This window comes from Microcaecilia unicolor, chromosome 12, assembly GCF_901765095.1.
Source record: "Microcaecilia unicolor chromosome 12, aMicUni1.1, whole genome shotgun sequence".
NCBI lineage: Eukaryota > Metazoa > Chordata > Amphibia > Gymnophiona > Siphonopidae > Microcaecilia > Microcaecilia unicolor.
In genome coordinates this window covers 3248676-3267162 of record NC_044042.1, presented here as the reverse complement: position 1 = coordinate 3267162, position 18487 = coordinate 3248676, and the positions used below count along the sequence as shown (strand labels likewise).

The window sequence follows — 18487 nt, the reverse complement described above, 5'->3', positions numbered from 1 at the left end:
TTAGGATTCCAGAATCTTGCTATTCTTTGGGGTTCTACATGGAATGTTGCTACTCTCTGAGATTCTGAAATGGAATCTTGTCACTCTTTAGGATTCCAGAATCTTGCTATTCTACTACTACTACTACTATTTAGCATTTTTATAGCGCTACAAAGTGTACGCAGCGCTGGGGTTCTACATGGAATGTTGCCACGATTTGGGTTTCTGCCAGGTACTTGTGACCTGTCTTGGCCACTGTTTGGAAAACAGGATACTGGGCTTGATGGACCATTGGTCTGACCCAGTATATGGCTACTCTTTATGTTCTTATGTACTCTTACATAGTAAAAAGCAAACGAACCCAGAGGAGAGACAGGAGAGATTGAGAAAGCAGGACATAGGAGGGAGAGAGGGCAGAAGGGGCGCAGGGACCATTAAGAAGGACAGCCAGGGTGGCAAGAAATTACAGTCTGTTTTCTTCACTCCCCAAACACTTTCTTTCCATTTTCTTTCCGTTCAGGAGGCAGTGCTAACAGACTGTGTGTTTTCTAATTGCGTTTAGAGAGAGAGGCTGCAGGAAGGAGTGTAAAGAGCCTCCTGAGAACACTTCAAAGTAACTGTGTGAGGGAGAAAAAGGGCATGAAAGACTTGGGGGGGGGGGGTGGATGATGGAGGTGAGGAGGGGCTCCATTCCTGGCCTGGGTTTGAGCTGGGGTTGGATCCTGTCTGCTGATGTCAGAGCTGCCTCCAGAATAAAACCTGAGGGCTGCAGCTGCAGACCCCACTTTCCCAGGGAGGCTCCCAGGTGTCAGACAGCAGACGGACAGACAGACAGACAGGTACCCTGTAAGCCTCCATCACTTCCCTGCTCTTTGCTGCTCATTGTGAGTTTATCTTTGGGAGAAGGGGTTGGATCACATCTCCAGGGGAGAAGCTTCATGGGAATGTTTCTTTACTCAGATTTGGTTTAGGAAATGTGTAGCTTCCAGAGGAACAGGTTGCTTTAAACCAGTGGAAATAACACAGTTCTCCGGCTAGTCTTTCTTTAAGGCATGTCAGACGTGGGGGGGGGGGGGGGGGGGGCTATGGAGTGTGCTGGTCAATGTGGTGGTTTGGTGGAAATGGATTCTGCTTTACAAGAAATATGAGCAATCTACAGTATTTTCCTTGTTTGGCCATACATCAGCTATTCAAAAATGGAAGTCTTTGGACCTTTTTCTATCCAATACGGACTAATATTTAGGTTTAGAACTCGGCTCTGTGTATTGGAGTGTGTGTGTTTTATTTTGTTGTATTGCCTTTTTGTGTGGCTGTATCTTTAACATCTAATAAACATATTTGGACAATCAAAAACAAAACCAAAGAAAACACTTCCAGTTCTGGACTCAAGTACAATTTGCATTTCCATGTCCTAGAGGCAATGGAGGGTTAATGGACTCCCAAGATCACAAGGTAATCTGGGAAAAGGGTTGGGATAACTTCAGCAGTAATGGGGGGGGGGGGGGGGGGGGGAGGGCAGCGTAACCTCAGGAGGAGCCTACAGTAATTTGGTGGTAGTTGAGGGGGTGTTTTGCCTAGATAACCTCAGGAGTAATGTGGGGAAAGGACTGGGATATCTTTAGGGGGAGTCCAGGGCAATCTGGTAGGGAGGTGAGTACTGGGATACCTGAGGTGTAATCTAGGGGTGGGGGAGCTGATCTTAGGGGGTCTGGGACACTCTCTCCTTGGGTTTTCCTTTGCTCTTACACTCCTCCTTCATGTCCTAGGCTTCTGTCAACTGGACTATCCTCCCTTCTCCCCCCCTCCTCCCTTCATTTCTGGGCAAATCAAACAGCTATCGGGTCACCAAAAACGTTCTCTGAATGGATAGAGGGACTTCAAAATGCCACTGCTTCCAAACTGGAAGGGGGGGGGGGAGGAAGAAGATGAGTAGGGACTTGACAGCTCTATTCACCAGCCCAGCTGTACAAACTGGACTTTATAAGAAGGATTATATAATGTGCAGGATGTCTGTAGATTGAGAAGCACAATAGACCCCCTTCCCCCTCCAGCCAATAATAGCACACATGGTTCGGTTTTTACAATGTTATATTTGCTGTTCGGGGCTAAATTAAAGTGTTGAAATGAAATATACAGCCTGTGCTTATATTGTCTTTCGCTATATGACTTAATTGTACCAGTACTGCTAACTTGGATTCCTCTTGAGTGATCCAAGCCCAGGACAGCAAAGCCATCCCCAAAGAGCCTGTCCTGAGCTGGGCTCCCTGAGATTCTGGACCCACAAGGCAGAAAGAACCCCCTATAGGCTCCAGGAACTCCTGGGCTCACAGCTCATTCTTCCTGTCTCTTAAAAAGTCATTCACCCTCTTACCCCTGCTCCCAGATCACAAGGAATAAGCCTGCTTCTCATTTTAGGTCTGAACTGATTATCAAACCGAAAAGGTACTTATAGCACAAACAAAGGGGAAAGCTCCTTCGCCCCTTCCCCTGCCAGCCTTCAAATTCCTCAGCTGCATAAATATATGTATTTTGATTGAGTAATAATCATTGTGCTCCAGATAAGCCTGTATTACATTCTCTCAAAGAGCCCCCACTGGCTGGAAGATAAACTGGAAGGTAGGTAGACTAGAGAACCCTGTTCTACTAACTTGAAATTTATTTTTCTTCAGATGGAGCCAGTGTGAACAATAACTGAATGTTTGTCGTGCAAGATGCATCTCTTCATTGTATGAGCCACATCTGTCTGCTGTCTAACATCTGGCTGAGGGTTCTGTAGTGTCCTGCATTGCTTTCAAGGTTTTCTATCATCCAGCTGTTATATGAATCGTTATCAGTCATTTGAGTAATACTTGGTTCCAGGTTTTCTATAATATTTGCTATGTGTAGGGAAGTAACTGGTTGGGATATGTTAGATGCTGAGTATGGGGGGATGTGTGATATCTGGCTTTTGGGGTTTACAGGATAAGGAGGTTCTAATGGAGGCCTGCTGGCCCCAGTTCCTGTAATCTCTCTCCTTCCCTATTCCCCGTTTGCCTTCTTTCTCATTTCCCTCAGGACTAAAGTCTCCGATCCCTTTCCTCCCCTTGTTTATTTTCTTCAATCTGGACCCTTAGTAGCTGTAATGTTTAACGCTCTGTGGAAGCTTTGATGTCACCTTTTCATGTGCTTTTTCTCCTCAAGTCATAGACTGGGCTTCCTCTCTCCATGCAATTGTAGCCCAGAGCTTAGAACAGCAGAGAAGCCAGGGTTCAAATCCCACCTCTTGGTCCTTTAACCCTCCGTTGCCTCAGGTAGAAAGTTAGGCTGTTGTAAGTCCTCCAGGACATAGGAATGCAAACTGGAAGTGGTAGCAATCAAATCCAGCTAGACTGGGTCTGCTTGAACTCAGTATCCTGTGTGTGAGAGCTGCAACCTCTGGGTGGATAGGGTGTGAGTTCATATCACTGTGCCCTTCCGGTATCCAGCACTCGTATTTTAGGGGTGAGAATCCTGACTTTTAGTGGGTTATCTGTTAATGCACTTCAGTTCATTAACTGAGTCTCATCTGCTCCTAACCTTGGGGTCATCTTTGACTCCTCTCTCTCCTTCTCTGCTCACATTCAGCAGATTGCCAAAACCTGTCGTTTCTTTCTCTATAACATCAGCAAAATCCGTCCCTTCATCTCTGAGCACTCTACCAGAACCCTTATCCACACTCTTATCACCTCTCGTCTTGATTATTGTAACCTGCTTCTCACCGGTCTCCCACTTAGCCATCTCTCTCCTCTTCAATCAGTCCAAAACTCTGCTGCGCGACTCATTTTCCGCCAAAGTCACTATGCCCACATTAGCCCCCTCCTTAAGTCACTTCACTGGCTCCCTATCCGTTTCCGTATTCTATTCAAACTTCTCCTATTGACCTATAAGTGCATTCACTCTGCCGCTCCCCAGTACCTCTCCACTCCTGTCTCCCCCTACATTCCTCCTCGAGTGCTCCATTCTGTTGATAAATCTCTCTTGTCCGTCACTTTCTCCTCTACTGCTAATTCAAGACTCTGTTCCTTTTATCTCGCTGCACCTCACGCCTGGAATGGACTTCCCGAGCCTCTAGCCCCGTCTTAAGCCGTTTTCAAGTCCAAACTCAAAACCCACCTCTTTACCACTGCTTATGACTCCTAACCACTACTCACTTGCCCTGTCCTTTTATCCTCACCTCTTTATTCCCTTACCCTTAATTGTTCTGTCTGTTTACCTGTCTTATCTAGATTGTAAGCTCTTTGAGCAGGGACTGTCTTTTTTGTGTATGGTGTACAGCGCTGCGCATGCCTTGTAGCGCTATAGAAGTGATAAGTAGTAGTAAGTAGTAGTTCATGGACAAATAAAAGCAGTCAGCCCAATTTTGAAGACAACATCCGGAGAATCATTTGAAACGTTAATCTGCTAATCTACATAATCTAGACTTTTCAAATTATTTGCATATTCAGCAGGGTTATACGTAAGGCATTATATAGCCGGCTACCTTTTTTGTGGTTCGATGCAATATCCAGCATGTAACCACCTAAGTGAACGGTCCAAAGATAGGACCGGGGTCCATATTCGAAGCGATTTAACTAGCCAGGGGAGGCTGCTGCCAGTAAATCACTTCTGCGGGGTTTAACCGGTTAGTCCTGCTGGATATCAGCGCTGACCACTAAAGCTGTAGCTGGCTATTTTGTGAGCGGTCTGGGAGCGGAGTTGGCACTTACATGGTTAACGATATTCAGCACTTAACTGCCAGGGTTAACTGGACACATCAGAGCACAGAAAGCTCAGTCCTGTCTTTGTCCGGTTTCACTTAGGCAGTTTTGCTGAATTTCATTACTTAACCACATAAGAGAGAGCCGGCCGCACATAACCGGATTCAATGCTGGTGCCCGTACATGACCGGCATTGAACGGCCATACAGAATGCCAGCTTTGGCCCAAAAAAAACCCCACTGACCAGTATTGACTGAAGATTTACCCCACTGAGTTTTCTTTGTCCACACTGTAATTAATGCAAATAATTGTGTTCCCCAAACGTCAGGCCATATAAATCCCACCTGCAAAATACACGCTAGATCTGGAGACAGTGTGGGATAGAAGAATTTTTAAATCACTCTGTCCCATCCAGGTGAGGACCGACAGAATGTCGCCCAGCGGAATATTGTCATATAATCCAAATTTTGGCGCGCTGACCGCTGATCATTGGCGATGAATGCGCTAAGCCCTGTTTAGCATGCATTTGCATACTACTTGTGCAAAGAGCCCTCGAGAGCGTTGTTTCACGTGCTCGAGGGCTCTGATCATGGGGCAGTAGCAAACGCCGGCGCTAGCATGGCGCTAACAGCCTCTAGCGCCGGCGTTTGCTTTTGATCATCTGCCTGTAAGTGCAGCAGGTGATGGAGCTCAGATGCAGGCTCCCTCCTCACGGAAGAAATGCTCTTCACTGTCTGTCCTCTCAGCTCAGAGTTCCCACTTCATTGCCCTGGTGGTGCAGAGCCAGTAAATGTTTTTCCCTCCTGCTAATGATTTTCCACATGATTGTAGTGCACTGGAGATAAGATGTCTGGATTATTTGTTCTCTCCTGCAGAGTTGTGCTGAGCCCTCAGAGTTTAACCCTGCTGTTGTCTCTTTGCTACAGGTGTTGAGAAATGATGACCCTCTCCATGCTCCCCCTGCTCTTCCTACTTCTCAGTGCTCAGCTTGAGGGGTCCTTGGAAAACCTCATCCCCATTCAGAGCTCAAAGGTCACAGGTACCCATGTTGTTTGTCAGGCTACCCTCTGTGGGGTGCTTTCAAGCGTCACCCCCAACATCAGGGAGCCTCACATTATTCCTCATTAGATCTGTCACATGATTTCATGGCTTCTGTTCCTGGAAAAGACGCTCCGCACAAAGGTTGCAGATGAAGCTGTACCTCTTAATGAAAAGGGTACAGCGGTGAGGCAGATAAAGACAGCAAAAAAAAATTCATGAGAGTTTGAGATAGGCTCTGAGGATCCCTAATTGTAAGTAACAGAAGGAAAAGCCAGAGGTTTCCTGACCTGGGGTCTATGGTGCTGGGGAGGGGAGGGGAGGTGGCAGTGGTCCTTTTTTCTCCGTGCCCTGCTGTCACAGGCAGGATGGTCTCCATGACAGACCCCAGGTGAGGTGAGGTTGCTAATGTCACCCCAAAGCCCAAGGTCACAGACAACTGATGTGGGATTTGAACCTGGGCTCTCTAGTTCCCAGACTGCTGCTCTGCCCCCCTGGTGCTCCTTATCCGATATCATATTCGGAGATTTTGGGTGACTACTACTACTACTTAACATTTCTAAAGCGCTACTAGGGTTACGCAGCGCTGTACAGTTTAACAAAGAAGGACAGTCCCTGCTCAAAGGAGCTTACAATCTAAAGGACAAAAAGAGCAGACAATCAAATTGGGGCAGTTTAGATTTCCTGAATAGAGGTATAATGGTTAGGTGCCGAAGGTGACATTGAAGAGGTGGGCTTTGAGCAAGGATTTGAAGATGGGCAGGGAGGGAGCTTGGCGTATGGGCTCAGGAAGTTTATTCCAAGCATAGGGAGAGGCGAGGCAGAAAGGGCGGAGCCTGGAATTGGCGGTGGTGGAGAAGGGTGCTGAGAGGAGAGATTTGTCCTGTGAGAGGAGGTTTCGGGTAGGAGCGTAAGGGGAGATAAGGGTAGAGAGGTAATGAGGGGCTGCAGATTGAGTACATTTGTAGGTTAGTAGGAGAAGCTTGAACTGGATGCGTGACTGCGTGAGGTTAGAGGGCTGAACGGAAGGAAACTTGTGGGTTGGATTATAACCCTGCTGTTTTAAAGTCACTCTGGTCTGCACACTGACCCACTAAGGGGCATTTAACTCCTGGCAGCAAGTCCCTAATGTATTGGGTTGCGGGTATCGCCAGTCTTCATCAGCAGGGTACCCGGATAGTGAGATGGTTTACTTAGGACAGTATTTTGTCTGTGTTAACTTAACCAGATAATTATCCACATACCAGCACTGAGTATCAGCCCTGGCACCTGGTGGTCTCACACGAGTCAGTTACATGCCGCAGAGTATCCTGTGGGGATCTGGTCAGTGGTAGTTAACCGGTTCGGAGCCTCTGAATATCGATCCTATGATATTTATATAAAGAATTATTCAGAGGAAAATAATTCTACTGTTAATAAATAAATAATGGATTTGTTTTAGCAAATCAGAAACAAAGGGGCCGATATTCAGTGGGAGATAATTGGGTAGAAGATCTGGGGATGGAGTCAGTGCGGAGAGGGTAGGTGATTACTCAGACACCAGCGGTGAACTATCTGGTTAACAGCTGCACCAACCTAACCTGGCAGGCCACCAAGAACCCCAGTGCTGGTCCCCAGATAAGGAATGAGGTTGAATATCTGAGCCCAATCTAACAGCAAAAACCACACTGACCGTCACTGGCTGAATGCTACACCAGTGTTTACAACACAACCATTGAACACTTTATGCCTGCTTCGGTAGGTTTTTTGTCCGTACTGAATTGGATTTTTGACAATATATTTTCTTTGCAAAAGAAGATGACTGTTTGTCTGGAAGTATTATTCTACGCAGCTATGTGACAGAATCTCTCTGTTTTGCTACAGCTGAGGGTCTACGGCCCCTTGAGAGTCTCTGGCAGTGGAAAAAATCCTCCCCCTGTTCTGAGAAGACAGCAAGTCAGCGTTCCATCCCGCTCTTGTGCAAAAGAAAGCAGACCCCAAACCTGCAGGAAATGCACCCCACACACAGCCGAATCCTCTCTGCCCCTGAGGGTGCCCTGCTAGTGGAGAGAGAGAACAACTTGTCCACATACAACTGGAACTCTTTCGGTCTACGATATGGCAAGAGGAGCCAGAAGCTCAGGGGGCCCTTGTAATAGATCCTGGTACCCTTAAGGGTTATGGGTGGGGAAGGGTGGGGGTGGGGGGAGATGGAGTTGCTGCCAGGAGAACGGTGACTGTAAAAAGGATTTTCTGTTCCAAATGCACTTGTGAAACAGGGTCACCAAAATATAACGAGGTCATGGAATAATAAAAACAAGATTTCTCCTAAAGAGATTAAAGAGGGGGCTTAACTTTTCCAAACCAGCAAAGGGAATTGTCAGGGCTTTTCAGGAAACAGAGTACACTCTGAAATGTTAAAACACTTCCATTTGTCAAATAAAGATTTCTATGCTTTATCTTGCATACACAAAAATCTAACACAACTTTGATAGATCCTAAGAAATGATGAAGTATTTGAGTCCTTCGGAAAGCCCGAAACACATTCATTTTTAGCATCAGCAAATAAATGGCAACAGGACTCTGAGAGCAAGGTCACAGCATCAACATTCAAAAATAATTTTATAAGTCTTAGACTAACTCTCTGAGAAATGCAATTCAGGATTCCATGTAAATCTTTTTGCATAGAAAATGGGTAAATTTTGCAACTTCAGACAGTAACAAAATGAAACTTCTTTATAGCTTCTGATCACATTTCTTGGTCGAAGCCCTTTGGGGTAAATGTTTAGGTACATCTCAGATGGAGTCAAGGTTCGTGTCCCTGTGCTGAAAGTAGGATGCTTAGAGGGGTCCAATTTTCCACAGAGGAGAAAGGTTTTTCATACAGGGCAAGCGTCAACTCCCTGGAAATGGGATACTTTTCTGAAAGCGCAGGATTCTTGAAGTGTTATTTTTACTGTTTGACATGTAATACCTCATCCATACATTCTGCTGTACTGTGGTAAACTCGGGGTCTGGAAGGAATATGTTTTGGACTCAGGAGAGACTAGGCTGAGCAAGGACAAGGGGTTTTGAATAAGAATATAAGAATAGCCCTACTGGGTCAGACCAATGGTCCATCCAGCCCAGTATCCTGCTTCCAACAGTGGCCAATCCAGGTCACAAGTACCTGGCAGAAACCTAATTAGTAGCAACATTCCAGGCTGAATCCCAAAGAATAGCAAGATTCCGGAATCCCAAAGAGTAGCAACATTCCATATAGAATCTCAAATAATACCAACATTCCATGCTACCAATCCCAGGGCAAGCCGTGGCTTCCTCCATGTCCATTTCAATAACAGACTATGGACTTTTCCTCCAGGAACTTGTCCAAACCTTTTTTAAACCCAGATACGCTAACCACTGTTACAACATCCTCCAGCAGCAAAATGCAGAGCTTAACTATTCTATGAGTGATAAAATATTTCCTCCTATTTGTTTTACAAGTATTTCTATGTAATTTCATTGAGTGTCCCCTAGTCTTTGTACTTTTTGAAAGAATAAAACATTGATTCATGTTTACCCATTCTACACCACTCAGGATTTTGTAGACCTCAATCATATACCAAGCTCTAACCTCTTCAGCTTTTCACAATAAATTTCATCTGCCATTTGAATGCCCAGTCTTCCAGCTTCCTAATTTTTCACAATCTGCATGTGTTTTGACAACTCTGAATAGTTTTGTGTCATCTGCAAATTTAATCACCTCACTCATCATTCCCATTTCTAGATCATTTATAAATATGTTAAATAGCACCAGTCCCGGTACAGATCCCTGCGGCACTCCACTATTCCCCCTCCTCCGTTGAGAGAAACGTGCATTTAACCCTACCCTCTGTTTTCTACCAGTTCCTAATCCACAACAGAACATTGCCTCCTATCCCATGGGTTTTTAATTTTCTCAGGAGTCTTTCAATTTTATCCACATGTTTATTCACGCCTTCAAAGAAATGAAGCAAATTGGTGAGGCAAGATTTCCCTCGGCTGAATCCATGCTGACTCTGTCCCATTAAACCATGTTTGTCTATGTGTTCAGTGATTTTATTCTTTATAATAGTTTCCACTATTTTGTCCGGCACTGAAGTCAGACTTACAAGCCTGTAATTTCCTGGATCACCCCTGGAACCCTTTTAAAAATCAGTGTTACATTGACCACCCTCCAGTCTTCAGGTACTAAGGACATTTTTAACAACAGGTTACAGATCACTAACAGCAGATCAGCAATTTCATGTTTGAGTTCTTTCACTACCCTGGGGTGCATGCCATCTGGTCCAGGTGATTTACTACTCTTTAATTTGTCGATTTGGCTCAGAGTGTCTTCCAGGTTCACCGAGATTTTTTTCAGTTCCTCTACATTGTCACCCTTGAAAACCATCTCTGGTACAGGCAGATTTCTTGCATCTTCTTCAGTAAAGACCGAGACAAAGAATTCATTCAGCCTCTCTGCTATGGCCCTGTCCTCCCTGAGTGACCTTTTTTCTCCTTGGTCTAATGGTCCCACGGGCAAGGGGAAAGGGAGTTTGAACAGAAGTTGGGCAAAGGTAAAGGGGTTTTGAATGGAATGTATCACAGTGTTGCATTGTCATGTTCAAATTTTGGAATTGAAACCAATAAACAGATTTAAAGTTAACTGACTTATTTAAGAGGTGAAGGAACAGCGAGCAGCAAATTCTGTAATTCTCCAGAAACTTGGACCTTTTCAGATATGTTTTACCCAAATGATAGCAAGTACTAGAGAGGCTCCGTTTATCTGTCTGTATGCACAAAGACATTCACACCCACCCAAAGACACACATGCACACAAAACACACAGACAAACATGCACGTACACACAGACACAAAGACACAACACACACACACACATGCATAAAGACACACAGATACAAAATGACACACACACACACACACACACACACACACACACAGAAAGACACAGACAAGCACACATATAGACACACAGATTAAAAAAGACACACAGATACAAAAAGACACACAAAGACACAGACAAAAGCACAAATACACCCAACAATAACCAGAGTAACACACACACAAAGACACGCATATAAACAAAGAGACAGACAAGCAGACACACAAATACAAAATATACACACACACACACACACAAAAAAACACACAGACAAGCCTACACACACATATGCAAAGAATGGGGAAGGAGGTAGAAACCTACATGGAGCAGCATCTATACCCCAAAACTAAGCCATGGAGAGAGGTTGCACTAAGCAGAATATATAACCTGAACCACTTCAGGGGGGGCAGACTGAAAGCTCCACTCTGGTTTTCATGCAGTTTTCACTCCCACTCCACTTTAAAATTGGGCTCCCCATTCAGAAACCTGCTATCTTGTAAATCTCAATAAATAAATAATAGGAAGGACATGGTATAAATAGAATGTGAACAGTCCACTACACAGGTAAACATATACACATGTATGTACACAGCAGCTCGTACAGATCAGTCATGTGTAAACACCCCTAAAATACTAAAGACCATACAGTCCTCTCACACTGCATTCAGATATCCAGGACATCTTTCTTGTGAGTGGAGGAGTAGCCTAGTGGTTAGTGCAATGGACTTTAAGCCATTGTGACATCACTGATGAGGTTGGCTCTTATTGGTGGAATGAGTGGAGGAGTAGCCTAGTGGTTAGTGCAATGGACTTTAAGCCATTGTGACATCACTGATGAGGTTGGCTCTTATTGGTGGAATGAGTGGAGGAGTAGCCTAGTGGTCAGTGCAGTAGACTTTGATCCTGGGGAACTGTATTGGGCAGTCAAGCCATTGTGACATCACTGATGAGGTTGGCTCTTATTGGTGGAATGAGTGGAGGAGTAGCCTAGTGGTTAGTGCAGTAGACTTTGATCCTGGGGAACTGTATTGGGCAATCAAGCCATTGTGACATCACTGATGAGGTTGGCTCTTATTGGTGGAATGAGTGGAGGAGTAGCCTAGTGGTTAGTGCAGTGGACTTTGATCCTGGGGAACTGGGTTCGATTCTCACTGCAGCTCCTTGTGACTCTGGACAAGTTACTTAACCCTCCATTGCCCCTGGTAAAAAATAAGTACCTGAATATATGTAAACCGCTTTGAATGTAGTTGCAAAAACCTCAGAAAGGCGGTATTTCAAGTCCCATTTCCCTTTATCCTCCAGTCTCTGCTCCAAGCCCTCTCCATGTCAAGGCACAGATGCCACTCCCCCCACAATCCAGCCTCCACCCTTCACGTGCTAAAAGTCTATTATCCACACTATACCATCATGATCCAAAAGAGAGAGAGACACACAGCTCAGAATCCTTCAAACAGAAAGGCACAATGATCCCCTGGAAGAATTTCATATCTACTGCTTCAGGCTATCAATGTGGTGAACATTCAAGTTCAGGAGGTATTTCTCTGTCTCTGGGGACCTTGTGCTTGAGGCAATGGAAGGGGAAGTGACTTACCTGAGATCACAAGAGGTGGGATTCCAACCCATTGTGGCTCTGCACCTGCTGCTCTAACCATTAGGTTTCTTCTCCATAGCATTGCAAACAAATTATTGGATAACTGCAGCTCAAACCATTTTGCATTTTCTTACCTACCAGCACAACTGAAATAATATTCAGGAAATATATATGGGCAGCTTTGTTTTGTTATATGTTTTATCTATCTATATTTTAATACATAGTGGGCCTGGCATTTGGTGCTATTTAACTGGCCAGGAATGGCTTCTGGCCGGTTAAGTAGTGCTGAGCCAGCTAACCGCTAATATTCCGAGCGAGTCAGACGGTTATCTCCGCTGAATATTAGAGTCACCCCTTCCCTTGTGGCTTCCGTCACGTTAATCGACATCCGCGATCTCTCTGATTCTGCAGATGCCGGGTCATTCCAATCCACATCAGGGAAGTTGAAATCTCCCAGCAGCAGCACCCTCCCCTTTCTGCTCTAGTTTCTCCATTTGTGTTGGAGGTCTAAACACGACACCTGTGTAGAGGTTCCATATTCTCTTTCCCAGGTGATCCATATTGCTTTTCTTCTTTCCCCAAGCCCCCTGCATTTCAGCCACTTTAATATTATTTCTCACACAGAGAAGCTACTCCGCCTTTTCGACCATCACTACCGTCCCTAAAAGATTGTAGGCCAGTAGGTTTGTGTCCCATCTATAGGAGTCATTGAACATAAGTATTGCCAGACTGGGACAGACCGACAGTCCATCAAGCCCAGCATCCAATGCAGGTCACAAATACCTGGCAAGATCCCCCCCAAAAAGTACACTACATTTTATGCTGCTTATCCTAGAAATAAGCAGTGGATTTTCCCCAAGTCCGTTTTAATAATGGTCTATAGACTTTTCCTTTAGGAAGCCATCCAAACCTTTTTTAATCCCCACTAAGCTAACTGCTTTTACTACATTCTCTGGCAACAAACTCCAGAGTTTAATTACATATTGAGTGAAGAAATATTTTCTCTGAATCATTTTAAATTTACTACTTTGTAATGTCATTGCATGCCCTCTGGGCCTAGTATTTTTGGAAATAGTAAACAAGCGATTCACGTCTACCCGTTCCACTCCACTCATTATTTTATAGACCTCTATCGTATCTGCCCTCAGCCTTCTTTTCTCCAAGCTGTCTCTGTGATAGCAACAATATCTAAGTCTGCTTCTGACATCAGGGCTTGCTTAGACTTTGAGCATTTGAGGTCATTGCTTTCCAGCTATATTTTATCGACTTTGTTTTGCTGAGTTTTCTCTTTTACTTTGTTGTTGATAAGGGAGTTGCTGACATGGTCTTTTATATCATTATTTCCCTCACTGCTGTCACTCTTTTGCTGTTGCTGGGGGTGACTTCCTGAACTCACCTGCACCCATGTGTCACAGCCACCCTCTAGCTTAAATGTCTAGAAACAGATTCAAGAGTTAGGAATCCTTATTAATGGCTCCATTTGCTAAAGTGCATTAAATGTAGCAGTTTCCATGCCTTAACATGCAGCAAGGACAAATGAAACATGGCACCTATTAGAGGATGTGTCCAGCATTTCTTTTGCACCCCGGTCACAGTCTTGCACTAACTGTGATATATTCTCCACGCCCATTCTCTTCCCATGTGCCGCCTAGTTAGGCCTGCTAACACAAAATTTATTTATTTATTTATTGTATTTGTATCCCACGTTTTCCCACCTCTTTGCAGGCTCAATGTGGCTTACAATATATCATGGATACTGGAAATAGAAAAGGATATACATTTGGTTTTACAGAAGGATTTGGTCATGAAGTACAAGATAGTGGCATTACAGAAGACATTATCAGACATTAGAAATACAAGATCATGGTGTAGCAGAGACATTGTAAAACAATAGACGCATTACAACGTTTCTAGGTGTATTTGGAGCGTTTACATATTTTATTCTTTGTGGTATATCTTTTCAAAGAGATGAGTCTTTAGTAGTTTACGGAAGTTGGTCATTTCATAGGTTGCCTTCAAATAGCATGGTAGTGCATTCCAGAGTTGCATGCTCATGTATGAGAAGGTGGAGGCGTGTGTTAATTTGTATTTCAGACCTTTGCAGTTGGGGAAATGAAGATTAAGGAATGTTCGAGAGGATTTTTTTTGTATTCCTGGGTGGCAGGTCTATTAGGTCTGACATATAGGCTGGGGCATCTCCATGGATAATTTTATGAACAAGGGTGCATACTTTGAACGTGATTCGTTGTTTGAGTGGGAGCCAGTGCAGTTTCTCTCGTAGGGGCTTTGCGCTTTCATATTTTGGTTTTCTGAATATTAGTCTGGCCGCTGTGTTCCCTTAACGTGTAAATTAGCAAACACTAATTGTAAAAATAGCGCAAAAGTATTTATCAAGAGTGGACCTGCCAACCTGAAGGCTTCCATAGTGTGTTTCCTTTGTGAACTGGTGGAAACTTTCTGGGACCAGTACCCAAGGACTATCGTCTTTGTATCTGTCTGCAAACCAGCAGGAACTGAAGTACTGGCAGGGACAGGGGCTGCTCCACCTTTTCAAAAGCAAGCTCTGAAGAGTCTGCGGGAAGCTTCTTTTCAAACCCCCAGCTCTTAAAGGAACACTGTAAGCTTCTTTAAGCATTATTTAGAAAGGCTGGATTAATAAAAGTAAATTTAAAAATGTGATGTTCCCCTCTCCCCCCCCCCAATCACCATCTGTGATATCCACCTGCCTCCTGTAGCATACACTGGATGAGATGGGAGATGCACAGTCACAAGCAGGGGGAGGGGACCCCGAGCAGCCTCAGAGTTAGGTTTTCCTTCATCCCATGAAGGTCAAATAAGCAACAGGTTAGTCTGGAGGGCAGGGCAATAAGCAAATTCTGGCCTGTGCCCCCTCAGGGCACAGCAGTGGGGGAACAGTGGTGGATTCACTATGTGACTCAATAGGTGACAATGGTGAAAAATATGTAAATACTCACACATATGCACACACACACATATACACATAAACACACACAAATCTACACATGCATATAAACACATAAACACACACACATGCACGCACACATACATACCCAGATACACACAAACATACACACATCGACACATAAACACACACACACACACATATCCACACACACATGTGTATTGTAAGTAGTAACTATGCCATACTTTGTATTGTTATTTGAATATTTTTACTGCTGTAATTGTCTATTTCTTATGTTTGATTTATTCTTACTGTACACTGCCTTGAGTGAATTTTTCAAAAAGGCGGTAAATAGATCCTAATAAATAAATAATAATAATAAACACACATACACATATGCATACTGTATAAATAAACACAAACACACACACACACACACATGCACATATACCCAGATGCACACAAACATACACACACACACCTACACATAAGCACAGCCACACACTCATATATCCACATACTCAAACACACACACACACACACACACATATGTTCACATACTTAAACGCACACACATACACACACACAAATAGACACACATATACACACATACTCAAAAACACACACATATTCACTTAAACACACACACACACATATGTTCACATACTGAAGCACACACACATGCACATAAACAAACACTTCTACCCATATACCACCCTACAGACACACTTGCACACAGAGACAGACACAAACTGCGATGTAGACACAGTTGTCCCTTAGGTATATGTGAGCATATATTGTAAAGCTTTCCAAACAAACTCTAACCCAGCTGCCCGTCTAGAAAAAGAAAATCGTAGGAGTCACTTTTCTGTTCGATAAGATGCATCTGCTCTGTCATGCACGGATGCCAGCTGTGCCGCTGGGCAGAATTTCAAATTAGAGACAGGTCTGCTCATTCCAGTGCAGCCGCCTCTCTGTCCCAGGCTCCTGGGTTAGCAGTCCCTGACACAGGACAGACACATTAGGCTGGATTCAGTAAATGCATGGGAAAAATTCACGCTCAGTGCAAAGGCCAGCACTCTTTATAGAACAGCACTTTGTGCATATTCTGGCATTCAGCTTTACGCACAAGGACATGGCACCAACTGAAAAGTGGTGTAAATCCTGGTGCTCAGCCCTCAAATCCTTTAACACTGTGTGTAATTCTTTGGAATGCCCATGACCCATCCATGCCTTTCCCATAGCCACACCTTGACCCACCCATACTTCTCCCATAGCCGTGTTCCCTTTTGAGTTGGACACAAGAGGATTTTGGTGTAGCCAGATCCACACAGAAATGCAAATTACAGCCAATTAACATCAAGCATTGACTGTTAATGGCTCATTAATTTATTTGTGCATAGATCTCAGAATCATGTGTAATTGGAGTGTCATTTATAGAATCCAGGGTACTGTGTCTCCCCCCCCCCCCCCCCCCCCCCCGTCCAGTGTGCATCTCTCTTTCAGGGAAGGGGGCTCTCAGCGCTCAACTCCTTGTTTTTCCCTCCTCTAACAGCCCTGCTCAAGTTTTGCTTTCAGAACCAACCCTAATTTCTTGGTTTTTGAGATATGTAGACTTCTCCCCCCTTTGGCTTCTTACAGCACGACAGCACCACGAAAGACGGAATCCTTGGTAATGCCAGGATGCCATGGTGACACCTCACTCTTGGGCCCTTCTCCCCTGTCAGCAGCTGCTTTTCGTCTCATCTTTGCTTTTTCTTCAGTAAATTGCTAATTGTTTTCCCCTGAGTCCTTGTAGCCGCAAACAATGGCATTGCTGCGTTGCTATTAAAGTCCAATCTCTGGCCTTTCAGTTCAGTAGCAGGCCACAGCTGGTTCCTTGCCTGCACACATACTCAATGTTTCAGAAATCTTATTGAAAAATTCCTGCGAGGAGTTAGTTTGATTGACTAGCATCTGTGGCTCACTGTGCTTCAGCTCTGAGGTGGACAGATAGAACAGGGGCTCTGCGGCAGGATTGGTTTAGGGGTACACAGTCTGGGCATAAGTAGCTGACTGCAGAGTTCTGGGGTTCTCTAACCCCACCCATTGACCCAGTTTGGAAAGTGATGTGTCCTGACCATGTTGAGAAGGACAAGGTCTAGGAGGACCCACCTTCTGCTCAGGTACAGCTGAAGTAACCCCTTGATTAGCACTGAGTTCTAATGACCTCAGGGTTCCATAAATTCTAACCATCCTGGAGCTAGTGTGTCTTCCTGGCTCCTGGAATCCATGAGTCCCAATGATTTCTGGGACTCTTAAACCCTAGCTGATCCCAGAGACTGGTTCCTATGAACCCAATCTCCCTGGTCCAGCATCTTCCTGTTGTTGGCCATGTGAACAGTGGTGTTCAGCTGCACTGTAACAAACCTTTAGTGGTTAAGGCAACCATAAAATGATTGGCCTATCAATGTTGTTAGCAGGTTGCCAAATGACCACCAGGCTTCAGATCTGCTGGCTTTTAGTTTATTGAGCTACCAAACATATTTGGAATATGTATTATCTTTATTAGCTGTACCTAATGGTTAGAGCAACAGGCTAAGAACTAGGGAAGCCAGGGTTCAAAGCCCACTGCTGCTTCTTGAGATCTCGGGCAAGTCACTTAACCCTCCATTGCCTCCAGGGACAAGAAAATACCTACTGTACCTCCCCTTGAGCTACTACTGAGAAACGTGTGAGCTAAATCCAAAGCCAAAATCCAGTACCAAGCACACTGTGAAGTAATACAAAACCTTACAAAAGTTACTCAGGAACTGTACGGCAATTCTACCATACATACAGTAATAGCATTAATTTCCAAGAGTCAGATAACAAGGGCCTACTTTTGAAAAGGCAGCAACATAAACATTGCAGTGGGCAATACAACTATTGGAAAACTAAACAAGCCGGATTAGTAGCCATTAATCCTCTACAGACATTCAGTACTAACAGAATACCTGGCCTCTTTCACGCAGACCCTCAATGAGTACAGAATAAGTAACTGAAAACTAAAAAAATAAAAATATGTAGGCAAAAATTAAACTGAAACCCCAAGAAGCCAGACTCTGAATGCAGCGCAACACCAGAGAAATAGAAACAGTGATACGTGTTCCCCTGCAGTGTGCAAAAACAGAGATAGCAACTGTAAATTTCAAGAACTGACATATTTCACCCACTACATTAAAACTAACAAATAAAAACAACAACAACCCCCCCCCCCCGAAAATAAGGTGATACCTTTTTATTTATTTATTTATTGCATTTGTATCCCACATTTTCCCACCTATTTGCAGGCTCAATGTGGCTTACAGAGTCCTGTTATGGCATTGTCATTCCAG

At 44.3% G+C, this 18487-nt stretch overlaps 1 protein-coding gene across 1 annotated transcript in view; it reads left to right on the top strand.

Moving 5' to 3' along the window:
• Positions 1-7696, top strand: part of GOLT1A (golgi transport 1A) — a 28034-nt gene extending 20338 nt beyond the window's left edge. The window contains exons 5-6 of the mRNA XM_030221838.1: positions 5621-5733; positions 7596-7696. Coding sequence (XP_030077698.1) covers positions 5621-5686 — 66 coding nt within the window. The 3' untranslated portion in view covers positions 5687-5733; positions 7596-7696. The remainder of the gene's footprint in view (positions 1-5620; positions 5734-7595) is intronic.
• The last annotated feature ends 10791 nt before the right edge of the window (positions 7697-18487 follow it).